The following is a 17642-nucleotide window of genomic DNA, read 5'->3' as shown; positions in this document are numbered from 1 at the left end:
GAATGTCAAGTCTTTTTTTTTTTTGAGACGGGGTTTTGCACTTGTTGCCCAGGCTGGAGTGCAATGGCATGATCTTGGCTAATCGTGACTTCCGACTCCCAGGTTCAAGGATTCTCCTGCCTCAGCTCCTCAGTATCTGGGATTACAGGCATGCACCATCATGCCCGGCTAATTTTGTATTTTCAGTAGAGACAGGGTTTCTCCATATTGGTCAGGCTGGTCTCGAACTCCCAATCTCAGGTGATCTCCCTGCCTCGGCCTCCCAAAGTGCTGGGATTACAGGCGTGAGCCACCGCACCTGGCCAGAACGTCAAGTCTTAATGGGGATTTAATTATCTTGTCTAATGGTACTGTGAAAAACACAGTATCATTGTCATCTAGGAGGATATGACAGTTGCCCACACACTGAGGGGTTTCAGGCATAAGTATGCATAAAAGAAACCTGTGGGGTTTGATACATTGCACATCCCCCCACTTTTCTGATCCAGAGATCTATGGTAAGGCTGAGGAATAATTATCATAAATATTCTTCCCAAGTGATTCTGATGCTGGGATTCTGTAGATCAGGGTTCTGAGGCTCTAAATTTCATATCTGTAAAACAGGCACAAGCTATGCCTGCATGACCTGTTGCCCAGGGGAGCCTCCAGGGAGAGCTGTCAGCCACTGCATCTGCTGCCTAATTGGCACTTGGCCTCTTAAGAAAGAAAATCTTTCAGAGCATAACCATGGTGGTTGACTTTTGAACTTGCCTGCTCGAGGCAAAAAGTTTATACAGTTCTGGCTTAACGTTTAGAATGTAGCTTTATTATTATTTTCAAGTGAACTTGAAAGTAGCTTTTCTTTCAGAGCATTGAAACCAAAGCTTTCTCAGTGACTTCATCAATGTTTCTTGTGTTCAGTCTTGAGACTTAAGAATTAGCGGCAGATGTATGGTACTTTGGGACAAGATTATTCTACGGAAACAGCTCAGTGAGCCATGAAGTTAGCTTCTAAGAAAAGGAAAGGAGCAGAGAGGGCAGGGACTTAAAGGCCATCACGTGGCATCATGGTTCCTTGAGTCAACAGCCGATCTTATCCATCTTTGTGGCCCAACTCTAAGCACAGTGTCTGGCTTAAGGCAGAGACTTAATATGCATTTGTTGAATGAAGGAGTAAAATTAATGAACACTATAATTTATATAAAATATTGAGAGAGCTGATTTCTTACTCTTACTCTTCTAAATTTCTTAGCCAGATATTTATGGTTGCCTTCCCAGCATCCATTTTCATCTTCCTGCTTCCAATATTACTCCAAATTTTCCAATCATGTTATACAGGGTTATATGGGGTTGATCCTTTCCTGAATTCCAGTGGTGAGTCCTGATTGGTTTAGGGCAGTCAGCACATCGCTGACCACAGTGATAGAGTCAGAAATGAGTAACCTAGGTCACTTAGGACTGAGACTCAATTCTGAGACTTTGTTAGATGTGTCAAGAAAGCAGACTGTCCCTTTGCCTGTTGCTTTTGGATAAGAAAGCCACTGCCCTGATATTGTTGATAGCTACAGGGGAATCCCAAGGGAAGAACACAGTAAGAGTAGAGTCAAATCTAGGAAAGCAGAGCCAAGAAAGGAAGAAACATACACTGGATTTTGGTAATGTCATTTGAGTTGCTGGAACAGTCATGTCTGAAGTCAGTGCCTCTGGACTTTTGGCTTCAGTCAATCAATGTGATTGAGAGTAGTATTCTGTTGCTTGCAGCCAAGAATAAAACTTAGAAACCGCTTCTTAAAGTGAATCATTAGAAACTGACTAATTTTCTTTTCTTTTAAAATTAAAGTTTTTTAGAGACAGGGTCTCGCTGTTGCACAGGCTGGAGTACAATGGTATGATCATAGCTCCCTATAGCCTCAAACTCCTGGGCTCAAGTGATGCTCCCACCTCAGCCTTTTCGAGTAGCTAGGACTACAAGGCATGCCACCATGCCTGGTTAAGACAAATTTTCTTTTTCTTTTTTTTTTTTTTTTTTTGAGACGGAGTCTCGCTCTGTCGCCCAGGCTGGAGTGCAGTGGCCGGATCTCAGCTCACTGCAAGCTCCGCCTCCTGGGTTTACGCCATTCTCCTGCCTCAGCCTCCCACGTAGCTGGGACTACAGGCGCCCGCCACAACGCCCGGCTAGTTTTTTGTATTTTTTTTTAGTAGAGACGGGGTTTCACCGTGTTAGCCAGGATGGACTCGATCTCCTGACCTCGTGATCTGCCCGTCTCGGCCTCCCAAAGTGCTGGGATTACAGGCTTGAGCCACCGCGCCCGGTCGACAAATTTTCTTGTAGGAATAATGTCATAATTGGGGCTAGTGCTTCATAACAAGAATCTGACATTAAATAAGTCAAAGTTATGGCCAAAAAACGTCAACGAAAACAAGGATATAGCTACTTACTTGTCTAATCACTGCAAATAATAAATTTTTAAACCAAGTCCTATGCTATGGCAAAAAATATACTGTATCTAGTAAATATATGAGAGAATTGATAGTACCGAAAGTTGCTAGATTTTTAAAAAGTGTGTGATGGAAGAATATGGATTCCATACATGATATGATAATGAGTTAGACATCAGTATCTAAAATTAACCTCTCAAAGGATAATCTGTGAACATTTCAAAGAGAAAGACTTGGTAATTCCTGGGGTTCAGAACAGGTTTACCAACAGTTTATTTAAAATAAGACAAATTCAATATTCTGATAGCTCTGTTGGACTTTCACATCAGGAAAATGATATCATTTTAGCATATTTGGATTTTTTAAAAAGCATCTCATGAAGGCCCTCAGATTCCTTCTCCTAGTCATCCTTGAAGACCCACATGCAAATTTGACTTCTATAGTCTTCTTTCCCAGGAGATAGAGGAGTAGCATTTTGTTACCAGAATTCATTTGCATTTTAAGTTTATTGGTTTACATCTGTCTCCTTGACTAGACTGTACATTGGAGGGAAGTATAAACCACACTTTATTCATTGTTGATTTCTAACACTTATCCTCTGACATTTAGAATGTATTTGCTGAAAGATTAAATGAATGGATGATATTCTTGGGAATAAGATGGAGTAGCATGAGCTTGATAATTCATATGTGGTCTAACACCCAAACTCAAATAATTCATGGATCCAGGATGACCAAAAGAGAGTTCTTCCTCACTAGTGGTCTGCAGGGCTTTGGTCAACATGTTTTTGATGCCATGGATGGCATACTCCCCTCACTTTCAGAGATCTACATCACTAGATGCTCTCAGATGGAGCCTGGATGACTATTAGTTGGATATAATAAAGAGGAACTTTTGCAAGTCAAGTTTTATGATTATACAGAAAATTTTTTAAAAAACACAACTTGGTTAGATCCAAAAATCAAACTTTAATACAGAAGGGTTAAAATTGATATTGTTAACATTAAGCAGCAAAGATCTTCCAGCTTCCTCAAGACATAGAAGCACTTTTAAGAGATGTTATCGGGTGGCCCAAGGTCTCTTAAAAGAAGGCAAAATGAATTTGAGCCAATGCCATCTTTTCGCTTCAGCAAAGCTCTCTGTGGTGGCATTCTCTCAACAAATATTTATTGGGTCATTAATGTATGCAAGGCCGCGTGTGAGCCAGTGTGCAAAGCACAGGAAGTCATGGAACACCCAATGCCTCTCACTACAGATATTCTGTTGATTTACTGTCAGAGCTCTTCACACTCCATTAGGAAACAAACAAACAAAAACATCCAATTACTAAGTCATTAGTACGGCCTTTCAAAACAGAAGATCAGAATGCAGAGCATTAGACTGGAAGGGCCCTTAGAGACCCAGCACAGCCCCATTATTTCACAGATGGAAGAACGGACTTATGTAACGAAGAACAAGGTGCCTCTGTATGTGCTGACAAGGAGAGATAAAAACAAGATGTTTGTGAAGTGAAACAAGCAAGCTAAAAGACACAGCGTAAAGCCATTTTTACACAACAACAACGAAAATGCCTAACATGAAGCACGTGCTTTTAAACAATCAGAAGGATCTGCCTCCCCAAATTCACAGAGTTCAGCAACTGCGAAAGGGGAGAGTGAACTGGAATATGGGGTGGGGAATTTGTGGATGTTGGGAAATTTTTACTCTCAGTTTTACATATTCCCCTAATGTCTGTCTTTTATGTAGCTCTGTATTGCTTTTGTAACAAATACATACATACATATTTATGTATGTGTGTGTGTGGCTGTATGTATATATTATATATCGATATATAATATGTGTATGTGTGTGTATACATGCACTTATGTATATTATAAGATTTTGAATAGAATGGACAAGTCTTGGACACACACAGGCTGTGGGTTCCACTCAGAACACTATCCCACTACTTTTTGTGAATACTTCACCAAGTTACTTAGCCTCCCTGAGCCATGGTTTCCTTACATGTGAAACAGAGATAATAACAGTCCCCATAGGCCTGGTATGGTGGCTGATGCCTGAAATTCCAGCAATTTGGGAGGCCGAGGTTGGTGGATTGCCTCAGTTCAGGGATTCAAAACCACCCTGGGCAACATGGCAAAACCCATCTCTAATAAAAATAGAAAAAATTATCTAGGTGTGGTGGCGTCTGCAACAGTCCCACTTACTTGGGAGGCTGAGGGGGTAGGATCACCTGAGCCCGGGAGGTGGAGGTTGCAGTGAGCTGAGATTGCGCCACTGCACACCAGCCTGGGTGACAGAGCGAGACCCTGTCATTCATTCATAAATAAATAAATAAATGAATAAATAAATGAATGAATGAATGAATGAATGAATGGTCCCCATCTTTGAGAGCTATGGTAAGGATTCAGGAGTTGGCTGCTTGGTGCAGTGGCCAGCACAGGGCAGGTTCTTCATGGGGAGTGGTAACTCTGGCAGCTTCATTAGGAATGCTAACGACGATGGCAGAAGTGGAGCCTGAGCCAGGACCTGCGTCCCCTGGCTCTGGACCCAGTGGGCTCCTCCTACCACAGTCCTGCCCTCTCTCACTGGGGAGTTCCCGAGTCAAGCATATAGTACTAAGGAAAGAGAAGACAAGACTTAGGTGATGACAGCCACCTGCCTTCATGAGGGGAGCTAGGTGGGTGACTGATGATCGGGCAGGATCTGTTTCTAAGAGTCACCCTTGGTGACCAAACATGGTTCTTTACTATCTGTTCATTTTTCAGCGGTTGATGTCACATAATATTTTATCCTTAGAATGATTGGCCAAAAACATAATTCACAGAAATCAACACATTCTCACTTGCCAATCAACGGTGTAAAAAAATAAATAAAAATAAAGCCCCAAACTGAAAGGCAGAGAGTCAGAAAGTCCACCTGTCTTTTCCAAGCATTTCTGAAATGGGCCACAGCTGGTTCTTGGAGCCCCTGGTAAGAGGAGGAGGCTCAGTTAATCCTCTCTGACTAATCTTTTTCCTCAGTGGAAAGAAAGATTTGAGTTTTCAATGCTGTGAGGTGGGAACACTTGTGTGGACCACATCGCTGGCAAGAATTGTTCAAAAAGGCTGGCCTGCTAAAGACTTCTGGGGAGATTTTCATTTCAGGTACTCACGGTATGATTTCCATATTGGAGGCTGGTATTCTTCAGCATCTAGAATAGAAAAAAAAAAAGAAATCCATCATCAGCCTGAACGTCAAGCTGTCAACGTGTGTCTTCTCTGGAGGAACAACAGTCTGTCTGCAATACTTGCATGTGGGTCTCGGGGGAACTCTCTTCTCATTTAGGGGGCAGTTCCAGGCACAGGGGAGGGGATGTGCATGGAAACCTTGTGGACTCAGCACCACTTTCTTCAGCTCATGTACTGTGGCAGATCAATTGCTTAACAATTTTCATAGAGCCCAGTAAATCAAAAAAGATTTTTAAAGCAATTAACTTGATTGTACCCTCTAGTAATCCTTTCAAAAGGTATTTACTTAACTTGGCATAGTAAACATATAATTTATCTCACAGCCCAATCAGACCTTTAGCCCATTTATTAAGACTTGAGGGCAAGATGCAAAGCAGCAAGTATGTAGTATTAAATCTGTGGAGTTGTGCAACCTAACCAACTGAACTCCTAAAATACTTGATCTGACAGCAGAGACACTGATGATTCCATTGGAATTGCATTATCTCCTTGAATTAACTCCAATGTGTGACTTAGAAAATTTCCACAAACCTCTCAGCAATCAGAAATGTCAGACTGACAGAGTTACCACAAAGTGGAGAGGCTGAAATTGTTATTCATCCATCTAGGAAACAGACAATGAGAGAAAACCTGCTTGTTCAGTCAACTCAACCATCCCAATGCTGACAGCTGAATTTATAATTCTGATGCAGTTATTACAGTCGTCCTGCACTCACAGCTAATAAGACCTTGGGAAACCATGCTCTAACTTAAATAGGAGAAAAAAAATCTTTTTTTGCCAAACTACAGAATGTTGATGTGGGGGAACCTTGAGAGTTTTCTAGTTCAGCACTTTTAGATACAGAAACTCTGTTCTCATCATCCTCTACCTCTGGTGCACCACACAGCCTGCCCTTAGACTACCCTTGTCCTTGTGTTCCTGTCCTGTTAAACGTTTCTTGAGACGGAGTCTCGTTCTGTTACCCAGGCTGGAGTGCAGTGGCATGATCTCGGTTCACTGCAACCTTCACATCCTGGGTTTAAGCAATACTCCTGCCTCAGCCTCCCGAGTAGCTGGGATTACGGGCACGTGTCACCACACCCAGCCAATTTTTTATATTTTTGGTAGAGGTGGGGTTTCACCATGTTGGCCAGGCTGGTCTTGAACTCCTGACTTCAAGTTATCCACCTGCCTCGGCCTCCTGAAGTGCTGGGATTACAGGCAGGAGCCACTGCACCTGGCTCCATTAGACTTTTCTGACCTCATTCATGAAGTAAGGTGGTTTGAGGATGTTTTTCCACCTGAGAAACAAATAGGCTCTTCATAAATAAAAACTAACTCAAGGGTGGTATTCTTCCCCAAATCCTACTCACTTGTGCAGCTTAAATTGAATTATTTCACAATTACTACCTTGCTCTCTGGGGCCCACCATATCACAGTGCTCAACTAAATGCCTCTCATGCTCATTTCATACAAACAAATCTGTGTTGTTAGGACTGAATTGTCAAGAACCTACAGAGGGATAGTCAGCCACCTAGGCACACACACAGTCAGTGCATTAGTGATGGTTTACCATGTTATTTAAACTGGGTTTTGCTAAATCAATGTGTTCATTAACTCTGAATATTTTTGTCAAAGTAAGAGAATAGTGTCTTATAATAGTGAGACTTTAACCCAAACAACCAATTTATTTCATCCCATAGGTGACATAAATCAATTTCAATGGGTTAACATGAGTGTTTGTTTATAAAGAGTATTCAAACAAAATTAACCAAGTTGCTGAGTTTACAAAACAAATTCTAGTCCCATTCATACAATGCCACCTCATCAGAAATGGCAGGTCCTTTGTTTTTGTTTTTTGTTTTTTTGTTTTGTTTGTTTGTTTGTTTTTTGAGACAGAGTCTCACTCTGTTGCTCAGGCTGAAGTGCAGTGGCATGATCTTGGCTCACTGCAGCCTCCGCCTCCTAGGTTCAGGCAATTCTCCTGCCTCAGCCTCCCAAGTAGCTGGGATTACAGGCATGTGCCACCACACTCAGCTAATTTTTGTATTTTTAGTAGAGATGGGATTTCACCATGTTGGCCAGGCTGCTCTTGAATTCCTGACCTCAAGTGATCAACGTGCCTCAGCCTCCCAAAGTGCTGGGACTACAGGCACGAGCCAACGTGCCCCGGTTCTCTATGTTAAAATGTTGAAGGCATCTTCAAAAATATTTTTTCAAAGATAAATAGATACACACATACACACACATACACACACACACACACACACACACGATAGATTACACAGAAATGCAAATCCCTGAGATGCCACCTACTCAAAGCTGTAATGTCTTATTATTTTGGATGAGGTTTATTTTATGAGGCAAGTACAACCTCCAGACCAAGAAGTGGTCAGACAAGTTCAGTATCTAGAGCACCGCCTTCTATATATATACTCAGGGAAGGTCTCAAGACAGAAGATGAAGTTCCCTTTCTGAAGGTCTTTAGTATGGTCCAGATGCTCCACTTGGATCTGCTAAGGTCTTCTTATCTAAAGTCAGAAGTTCAGCTAAGGAGACCTCTAGCTGTCCATTTCAGTCTTGTTGTTCTGTGGAAACCCTCGAGTTCTGTTTCGTCTGAAACACTGGCCCCTAAGTTAATACTCCTTTAGGCTATGGGCTACATAAACAACCTAGTCCGTTCCAGATGCTCCTTGTTGGCAACATAACCTAGAGGAAGAAATTTGCCTGCAGTGACTGAAGATCACAACATTTCCTAGTGCAAAATCCTTTCCAAGGCCTTCCCTGCATGTGGAATAAAATCCAGGCATCCTACTGTGGCCCATGGGTCCTGCATCATCGGGAGCCTGCCCACCTCTTTGACTCCACTGCAGACATTTTTCCCTTTTTTCATTTATCATCCAACTACACTGGCTTTCTATCTGTTCCTAGAACAAGTCAAGCTCTTTTGAGTCCTTGACCTTTGCTCTGATGGACTCTGCAGGTAAAATGCCCTCCAATAGTTCGCTGCATGGCTCACTGGCTCCATCGCACAGGGCTCAGCTTGATGTCACCAGCCAGGGGCTTTCCCTGCCAAGTTCCTGTAAAGTGACCTTCCCTCTACCCCAGTTACTCTCCTCACAGAGAGCCGATTTTTCTTCATAGCACTATTGCCCTCTGAAATTATTTATTGATTTATTGGTTTGTTATGACTGGTCTCATCCTCTACTAGCCAAACTCCATAAAAGCAGGAATTTTGCTTCATTCGCTTCTGCGTCACCAGCCTTTAGATGGATGCCTGGCGCATAACAGGCATTCAAAACAAAACAAAACAAACGTGTTAAATGAATGAATGAACTCTCAGGGTTCAAATCCTATCTCCGACAACTAATGGCTGAATAATTCGAAGGAGGTTATCTAGCTTCTTTTTTAAAGAACCTCCCAATGCTCATCTTTGTAAAATAGAAAAAATAAAAGTACCTACCTCATAACCTATCTCTTAGGGTCATTGTGGGAATTTTTTTTTTTTTTTTGAGATGGAGTCTTGCTCTGTTGCCCAGGCTAGAGTGCAGTGGCACAATCTTGGCTCACTGCAACCCCTGTCTCCCAGGTTCAAGTGATTCTCCTGCCTCAGCCTCCCGAGTAGCTGGGATCACAAGTGTCCACCACCGCACCGGGCTAATTTTTGTATTTTTAGTAGAGACGGGGTTTCACCATCTTGGCCAGGCTGGTCTCAAACTCCTGACCTTGTGATATACCCGCCTCAGCCTCCCAAAGTGCTGGGATTACAGGCATGAGCCACTGCAACCGGCCACATTGTGGGAATTAAATGAGATAGTGTATATGAAATTATTGGGACAACATCCTGTCAATTTTTTATATTTTTCTGCAAGTTCTCAGCAGAGCCCCACTAATGTCGTTGTTGTTATTGTTACATCACTCTGCCCTGATTCTTCCCAGGTGAGCCCATGCTGTTGTCTTCTCTCTCTTGACTGCAGCCAATGACTGTCTCTATTCTTGCCCCCAAGATCTGAAGCCTGTCATTAAGTTCCAGGGCTGTTGCCATGGAAGGTTTTTCTTTCCCATAAAATAATTCATAGTGAGGGGCCATTTGTCATGCTTCAGTGGAACAACTATAATTACCTTGGCCTTAGAAATATGTTTCACAAACCACTAAAGCACACTGTTAGGAGGCCTTGGTCAAGCGTCAGAGCACAAAATATTTTTAATATGTTGAAACCAATCTTTAGTGCCTCCAACTCTGCCCAACCAACACATACACGTATTTGCCCTACTTTCAAACAATACTTTTCAAAGATCAACTTGAGTCTTGGATAGACTGACACTTAAAAAAAAATAGGTTTTCAAGGTCATTTAGTTCACTTTATCATTTGGCAAATGAGGAAAATGAAATGCAGAATGATTAAGTGGTTACCTCAAGGTCATAAAACAAGTTAGAGGCAGAGGTGAGAGCTTTGTCTTCTAGAGCTCTGACACATCATTCATCCTTACCAGGCAGTCCCCCCTAATTTACATATATTGAAATCAAGAAAACAAAATTATTATATGATACATATGTTACTTCAATTCTTGTGAGGCTTAAAAGAAAAAATAAAATAAAGAAAGAAAATTAGTGGTGTGAAAAATTGTCATTAAGCCAAATGGTAGAACATATTCCATCTGTGCACACACCCCCATTGCATAAAGTCCAGGAGACACAAAGTACTGGAAATACTGACAAGATAAAGCATAATGCCTTTTGAAAATGTATTATTTTGTTAAACATTTTGAAGAAATAAGGAAAAGGGAGGAAGGAGAACAAGAAGCCCCGTATTAATTTAAAAAAAAGAAAAAAAACTATCCTTGAACTCAGAAGACAGTTACACATTTTTAGAAAGGAACAATGAATTACAAAGATCAGAGAGGCTTAGAAGGCATATTACTTAAAAACTTTGACTAATATGTATCTAACCTTTAAAAAACATGTCAACCTTTTGACTCAGCAATTCTGTTCATGGGAATCTAGCCTAAGGTAGTAATTGAACGCATGTACAAAGATATACATGAACAAGATGTTCATCGCTGTGCTATGTGTAAGAGTAAACCTAAAAGCACAGAAAGAAGGGAGTGGTTAAATAATTATCATAGACTTAGTCATGAAAATGACAGTTTGGGTTACAGCTTTGTGGTGGAGAGCATAGCCTCTGGAACTAGACTGCTTAGGTTTAAAACCCAGCTGTGTCACTTACTAGCTGTGTGACCTTAACCAAGTTATCTTCTCTGTCTGTACCTCAGTTTTAAAAATCTATACAAGGAGAGTAATATCATCACCCAACATATAGTATTGTCATGAGCACTGGATTGGTTAATATTTATAATGCTTAGTCTGCAAACAAAAAATCACAAATATGTTTTATTTCATGAAAGCCACGTGCAGGAGAAAGCTACAAAAGAAGAGACTAACAGAACAACAACAACAACAAAAGAGAGATTACTCCAGATAAAGAGTGCCATCAAAAAAATTCCTACTGAAGGATGGACATAACATAACTTAGGAGAAAAAATAAAATACAATGTGTAGTCTCATGCCTGGCATATGGTAAATGCTATACTAGCTGTTATTATGTACGTTTAATGATAAGAAACTATTTATGCTACATTGTTAAGTATTAACAAATCAGGTTATAAAATAATTTATTAAATATTATCTCATTTTTAATAAAAGGTTAATATTCATATACATAGAAATTATCAAGAAGACAATAAACCCAATTATTAAGGCTTGCTATACCTGACAGTAAAAATGCAGGTGATTTCTACTTTTTCTTCTTTTGCTTACTTGTATTTTACAATTTTCTGTACATATTGTTTATATAAAAATAAAAAATAATGAGAAATAAATTTGTAGGAGTGCTAGTTTTTTTTAAAAGCACACTGACTAAACAAATCACCACCTCAAAAATAAAGTAGATATAAAAAGACCCAACAAAAATAACTGTTGTAATAGCACATACAGCATGCACAGTATTCGTGCAGGAAGAGCTAGGAGTGAGACAAAAGGCAGTTACTTCTGCAGCAAAAGGCCATGTCTGATTCCCTTGGCCCTCCTTTAAAAATTCTGTGAAACAAATATCAATGAGTAATTCTAAGCAGCCTGGGAAACAGGTGTCTCCTCTCATGAAAGGATGGGGAAGGAGAGGGGAAGATACAGATGCTTAGAAAATGATCAAAACCTTTAAAAGATGGGTAATAAGACCATTGAAATAATCCATAAAGATTCTGAACATGTTAAGAAGAGGAAAGAAAAACAGGTTAAAGGGGCCTGAAAGTGCAGGTTAAAACTTGAAAGCCACCTTAAGAAAACCTTATGTGCTAAAGTTAACTAAACCCCAAAAAGATGATGCTGCTGTTCTGGTCTTCGAGGGAAAACAAAGAATTCTGGGATTAGCCCACAGAAAGCTTCTCAATGTCTGAGAAAGACTAGGGGACAACCAGGACAATAGGGAATAGGTGGCATAAAAGCGCATCTTTCTGGATCAAGAGCACAGCAAAAATAAAGTCATACCTCTGTTGTTTCCACTGAACTTTAAAGTAATACACCATTGCTGAAAAACAGAAAAAGTCCAATAATTTAAAAATGTATACTGCAGAAAGTTCCCAACCTGTGGGGGAAAAAAAGGCACCATTAAGAGATTTGTGTGAATCCTTCCAGATTTTGTTCTGTGAACAGCTGGAATAAAAATTTACAAAAATGGTTTCATACCATACATACTGTTCTGCAATTTGCTGTTTGAATTTCATGATATTGCTTCAGCATCTGTCCATGTCAGTACACATAGATCTATGTTATTTTCTTTTTATAACTGTTGCTTGGACTTCCATTACATAAGTATAGCAAAATATACTTAATTCATTTATGTTATAATTTCTAACTGATGGCATTTAGACTATTTTCCACTTTGGGCTATGATATGGTTTGGACCTGTGTCAATTCAAGTCTCATCTTGAAAACTGTAATCCTTACGTGTTGAGGGAGGGACCCCGGTAGGAGGTGATTGGATCATGGGGGTGGTTCCCCCCATGCTGTTCTCATGATAGTGAGTGAGTTTTCACGAGATTTGATAGTTTAAAAGCGGCATTTCTTTCTTTGCTCTCTCTCTCCCTTGCCACCTTGTGAAGAAGGTGCCTGCTTCCCCTCCACCTTCCGCCATGATTGTAAGTTTCCTGAGGCGTCCCCATCCATGCAGATCTGCGAGTCAATTACACCTCTTTCCTTCATAAATTACCCAGTCTCAGGCATTCTTTATAGCAGTGTGGAAATGGACTAATACAGGCTACTGTAAACAATGCCATACTGATACAGGCGCAGTATAGATTCGGGAAAGTTGAACTGCTGGGTAAAGGGTCTGTGCATTTTTTATTTTAAAATGGCCTTCAAGCCGGGCGCGGTGGCTCAAGCCTGTAATCCCAGCACTTTGGGAGGCCGAGATGGGCGGATCACGAGGTCAGGAGATCGAGACCATCCTGGCTAACACAGTGAAACCCCGTCTCTACTAAAAAAATACAAAAAACTAGCCGGGCGAGGTGGTGGGCGCCTGTAGTCCCAGCTACTCGGGAGGCTGAGGCAGGAGAATGGCGTAAACCCGGGAGGCGGAGCTTGCAGTGAGCTGAGATCCGGCCACCGCACTCCAGCCTGGGCGACAGAGCGAGACTCCGTCTCAAAAAAAAAAAAAAAAAAAAAAAAAATGGCCTTCAAAATAAGTCAAGTCAATTGAAACTCTCAGCAATGGGTACAAGAATGTCCATTTCCCCATACCCTCCCTCACCAACACTGGGCTGTTATCAATATGCTCTTAATTTTTGATGCCTTTAGACTCAGTTAAAAAACTCACAGATGAGACTAAGAATACATTTGCAGGGAAGCAAACGGAGACACAGAACGCTCCTGGAAGTGAACCTGTGGAAACATATGGCTGTGGAGTGCAGGGAACATACGTGAATCCACACATTTGGGTGGTAGCAGCTGGAAGGCTGTATTCTTCCAGGCATTTTTAGCTCCAGAAATATGTTGATTTGATGGAATCACCTGAGGAGCAAGTGTAAAGGAATGTGGAGACTGATTAATGAAGAAAAATTAAAGAACACATGTGCTCCACTTGGCTAAGTGACAACTGAAGAGGAAATACCTGCAAACATCCGGGAGAGCCAGATTCCTTCACTTGGCTCAGTGGAGGATGACTAGACTCATAGAAAAACACAGGCAGAGTCTCTGGAAAATGAGAGGAGTCAAAGTTTCACCGATGTAGAGAATGATCTATTAAGGAAGTTGAAGATGACCTATTTTCTTAGAACATTTCAAATAAAGCTTTGTATATGGCAGCAGTAGATCATTTAAGAAACAGAGGAGAAGGACTGGGTTTCTCCCTGTGCCATCCCCTCTCCCAGAAAAGCCAGATCTGTGCTGTCACTTTTGATTTATTGATGCAAACATTTGTAAATGGGCTGCAGTAGGCTTTTTCCAGGGAACTTGGGTGAAAACAGGTTTTTCAATCAGGCATGGAACAGCCTCACAATGAGACAGACAGTTCAGAATTTGTTGGGTGATTAGCTTAATGGGCCCAGAATGGGTTGGGATCCAAACGAAAGCAAACAACAACAGCAGGAGTGGGATGTTGTGTCTGTGCGCACGCTGCAATATGTCTTCGACACATACATTATGCCCACGCTTGAGTCCTTAGCAGTATGTCCTCACGGACAGAGTGCACGGCCTCTAGCTATGATCTTGTCAGGCCAGCACGGTCAAATGGTGCCAGGCCTGAGCTGTGAGACTACCTGGAGATCATCCTAACTGCTGCAAAACACCCAGATCTGAAGGCTGTTAGAGAGCTTGCTTGCTAATGCTTGTCCCCTGTGCAGGTTCCCTGCATTCCCCTGAGAAATTAGACATCCATGTATTCTCTTTGGAAACTCTGCTTGGGTAAGGGATGGAGGCCTGCTGTCGGTCTGACTACGAATCTCATATCAGGGATTTTTCTGTTTGAGTCCTACTTGCAGAGAATAGTTAGTAAGACAAATTCCAGAAATTATTGCTGGACCCTGAGGCTGGGCCCCAAAAACAAGGGAAGTGATTTTCTAAAGATGATGAAGCCATGGAGGGCCTTGGGCTGGAGTCTGTGGTCACTAGAGGGCACCAGGGCCACATGGAGCTTCTGTCTTGAGCCACTTATTCTGTGCACAGAGGCATGATGAGATTCTCCCATTCAACAGGTACTTATTGGATAAATGCAACAAGCCAGTCCTTGGGCACAATATGGTGAACAGGTAGAGAGGACTTATGAAACTCTGTATGGTGTGGCCCCTGACCACCTCTCCCTGGTCATCACATTTGTCTCTCCTCTCACCACTCTGGCTTTTCTTTTGCTCCTTGAACACATCAAGACCATACCAGTCTTAGGGATGTCACGCAGTCTCTTCCCTCTCGCCTGCACATTGCTGGCTTCCTTATCATGGGATCTCAGCTTAAATGCTCTGGCTCCTCAGAGACACCTTCCTGGACCCGACAACCTAAAGCATTTCCCCAGATACTCTCTTCAATTCTTTGTAGAGCCTTTTCGCCATCCGAAACGTTTTGCTGTGTGGTTATATATTTCTTTAAGTTTTGTCTTCCCATGCTAGACAGATGGCACTGTGAGAGTAGGAACCTCATTGATCTTGTCCTCCAATGTGTGGGTCACCCTTAGCCTGCTGGGTACTTTTTGTGCATTAGAAAAAGCTGTCTTTTTCAGGCAGGTGTACAGCTTGGCAATTAGCACCTGTGTGTAGAGAAGATGCTTCCTCTGAGGGGCAGAGCCCCAAACCAGAGCATGTGGCCTGGCGAGGGGAGCCCAGGCTGTGTTCAGCCCCCACTCGCCCTCTCAGCTAAGCACAAATGGCACAACTGAAGTGGCCATGACTGCTATAAACCAGGACACAGCAGGTACCCAAAGTGTTAGACAAGTAAAAGACAGAAACTCAAAACTTGCATTCTTTTGAGGGCCCTAAACAAATAACAAGGCAACTGTAACATAGCAAGAGGATGCATACAAGGAGCATTGATGGTGGTAGGACTCCTCAGCCTTTGGAGGGCTGCATGGGCCAGGGGCAGTCAGGCTCTTCCCACACCCTGATGGATCACCTCTGCCTTGAGTAGTCCTGTTCAGGGTCCTTCCAGAGCAGTCTCAGAGGAGTGAAACCTAACAGCAAGGCCTAAAGTCCCCAAAGACAAAGAGAAGAGTAAGCTCTGCTACCACAGCACATGGAGCCCAGTCAAGCAGGTAGGCTATTGCCTGGATATCTACTGCAGAAGCCCACAGTAAGGAGTGTCTTTGTGGATGAACGGGCTTTTGGAGGATACACAGGCTGAGGTGTGGCCTGCGGGAACCACAGGCAAGACAGGACATGGTACTGAGAGCCAGAAGTGGCTCAGCTTACTGTCTGAAACAGGCTCTGCTGTGTCTGGGTGGGTGGCCAGAGGGTGTTTTGGAGGGGTGAGGGATTATATTGAAGAAGTAAGTAGGGGCCAGATAATTAAGCATCTTACAACCATGCTAAGGACTTACCTCTTCTAGAGGGCAGGGAAAATGCAAGCAGGGATAATACAGAGTTCAGATTGTATTTGAGAAGGATTATTACAGTTGAGAGAGAAAGTGGACTGGAGGATGAGAAGATGGGAGAAAGAGAAGAGAAGAGGCAGTGAGACCAATCAAGGGACTGGTCAGTAACCGAGGAAGGTGACACTAATGATCTGAACTTGAATGGTGACAGTGGCGAAGGAGAAAATGGGATGGATGTGAAGGACATGGAGAAGACAGAATCTACAGGACTTGATGATAAACTGGATATGGACAGGGAAGGAAAGGAGGGAACATGACTTCTAGCTTGGGCAGAGGAAGACGAATGGTTTTTGGCTTAAGCATCTTGATGGGTAGTGTTGCCATTCACAGAAAGGGGCAGACCAGAGAAGCAGGCCTGGCAGATGGCGAGGCTCTCAGCTTTTGCTGCTGGAAAGCGATGGCTGAGGAATGGCCAAGTGAACATCTCTAAGAGACCTGCAGTTCAGAAAAGAGGCCTGGACTGGAGATCCAGGAATGGAAACCCCAGCATACATATGGCAGCTGTAGCCACTGAAGTAGACACATGACACGGGGGAACATGAGAGTGGGGGAGGGAGGCCTTTGACAGAGCCCCTGAGGAGCATCAGCACTGAAGGGATGAGAAGAAGAGGGAAAGAGGCAGAGACCAGAGCGATAGGAGGGAAACCCCAAGATGGGGTGACGTGAAAGGCAAAGCACAAGACATTTAAAAAGGGGGAAGTGGTTAACAGAGGCGGCAGCCGCTCCAGTGAGATACGCGTGGGGAGAGCTGTTGCTGCAGCAACATGGGGGTTTCTGATGACCTTGCAATGGGGTATGGGAGGAAGCCACAGGCAAGTGATGTGAAGGGCAAGTAGAAATTGAGAAAATAGAGCTTGTAAGAGGGAGGTTTGATGGAGAAATGAAAGCAAATGGTGGCAATATAGGGAGACAAGGGGTTGAGGGAGAGAAAAGACACAGGAACTTCAATTCGGTTATCATCATTATTACCTTTGCCAAACCACTGGCCATGTCCCTGGTCTCCCTCTCTCCCAAGGCACTCTCCCCACTTGCTGGTACAAAGTGCAGATTTCTCACAGCCAGATGGAGATGCTTTCCTGGTGGACAATTACCTCCTTTATTATTCACACACCTCCTCCCCTGCTATTTCTTTGGAGACAACCTCACCACCACTACTTCTGTTCAACCTAGAGGCCTATCTCTCCTCCCCAGACATTCTGCCTTCCAGTATCTCCCTGACTCTTTACAAATTATTTTCATCAAAGGAATGTTTTCCTGGCCTTCCTCCAGAAGAAGCCCTTTGGGGTATTCATTTATTCGTCCAACAAATATTCACCCAGAGCTTACGCCCTAATTGGCACAAAACAGTGCACTAGACATGGGTGCAGATATAAAGGCAAGATG

The 17642-nt window shown here is 42.6% G+C and overlaps 1 protein-coding gene across 2 annotated transcripts in view; it reads right to left on the bottom strand.

Annotated features, from left to right (window-relative positions):
* Positions 1 to 17642, bottom strand: part of CHN2 (chimerin 2) — a 320147-nt gene that overhangs the window by 160639 nt on the left and 141866 nt on the right. For both annotated transcript variants that reach the window (XM_033193754.1, XM_033193755.1), the window contains one exon: positions 5573 to 5611. In XM_033193754.1, the coding sequence (XP_033049645.1) occupies positions 5573 to 5611 (39 nt within the window). The remainder of the gene's footprint in view (positions 1 to 5572; positions 5612 to 17642) is intronic.

The sequence above is a fragment of the Trachypithecus francoisi genome, unplaced genomic scaffold (assembly GCF_009764315.1).
Source record: "Trachypithecus francoisi isolate TF-2019V2 unplaced genomic scaffold, Tfra_2.0 Lachesis_group4, whole genome shotgun sequence".
NCBI lineage: Eukaryota > Metazoa > Chordata > Mammalia > Primates > Cercopithecidae > Trachypithecus > Trachypithecus francoisi.
This window is presented reverse-complemented; position numbering and strand designations above follow the sequence as displayed.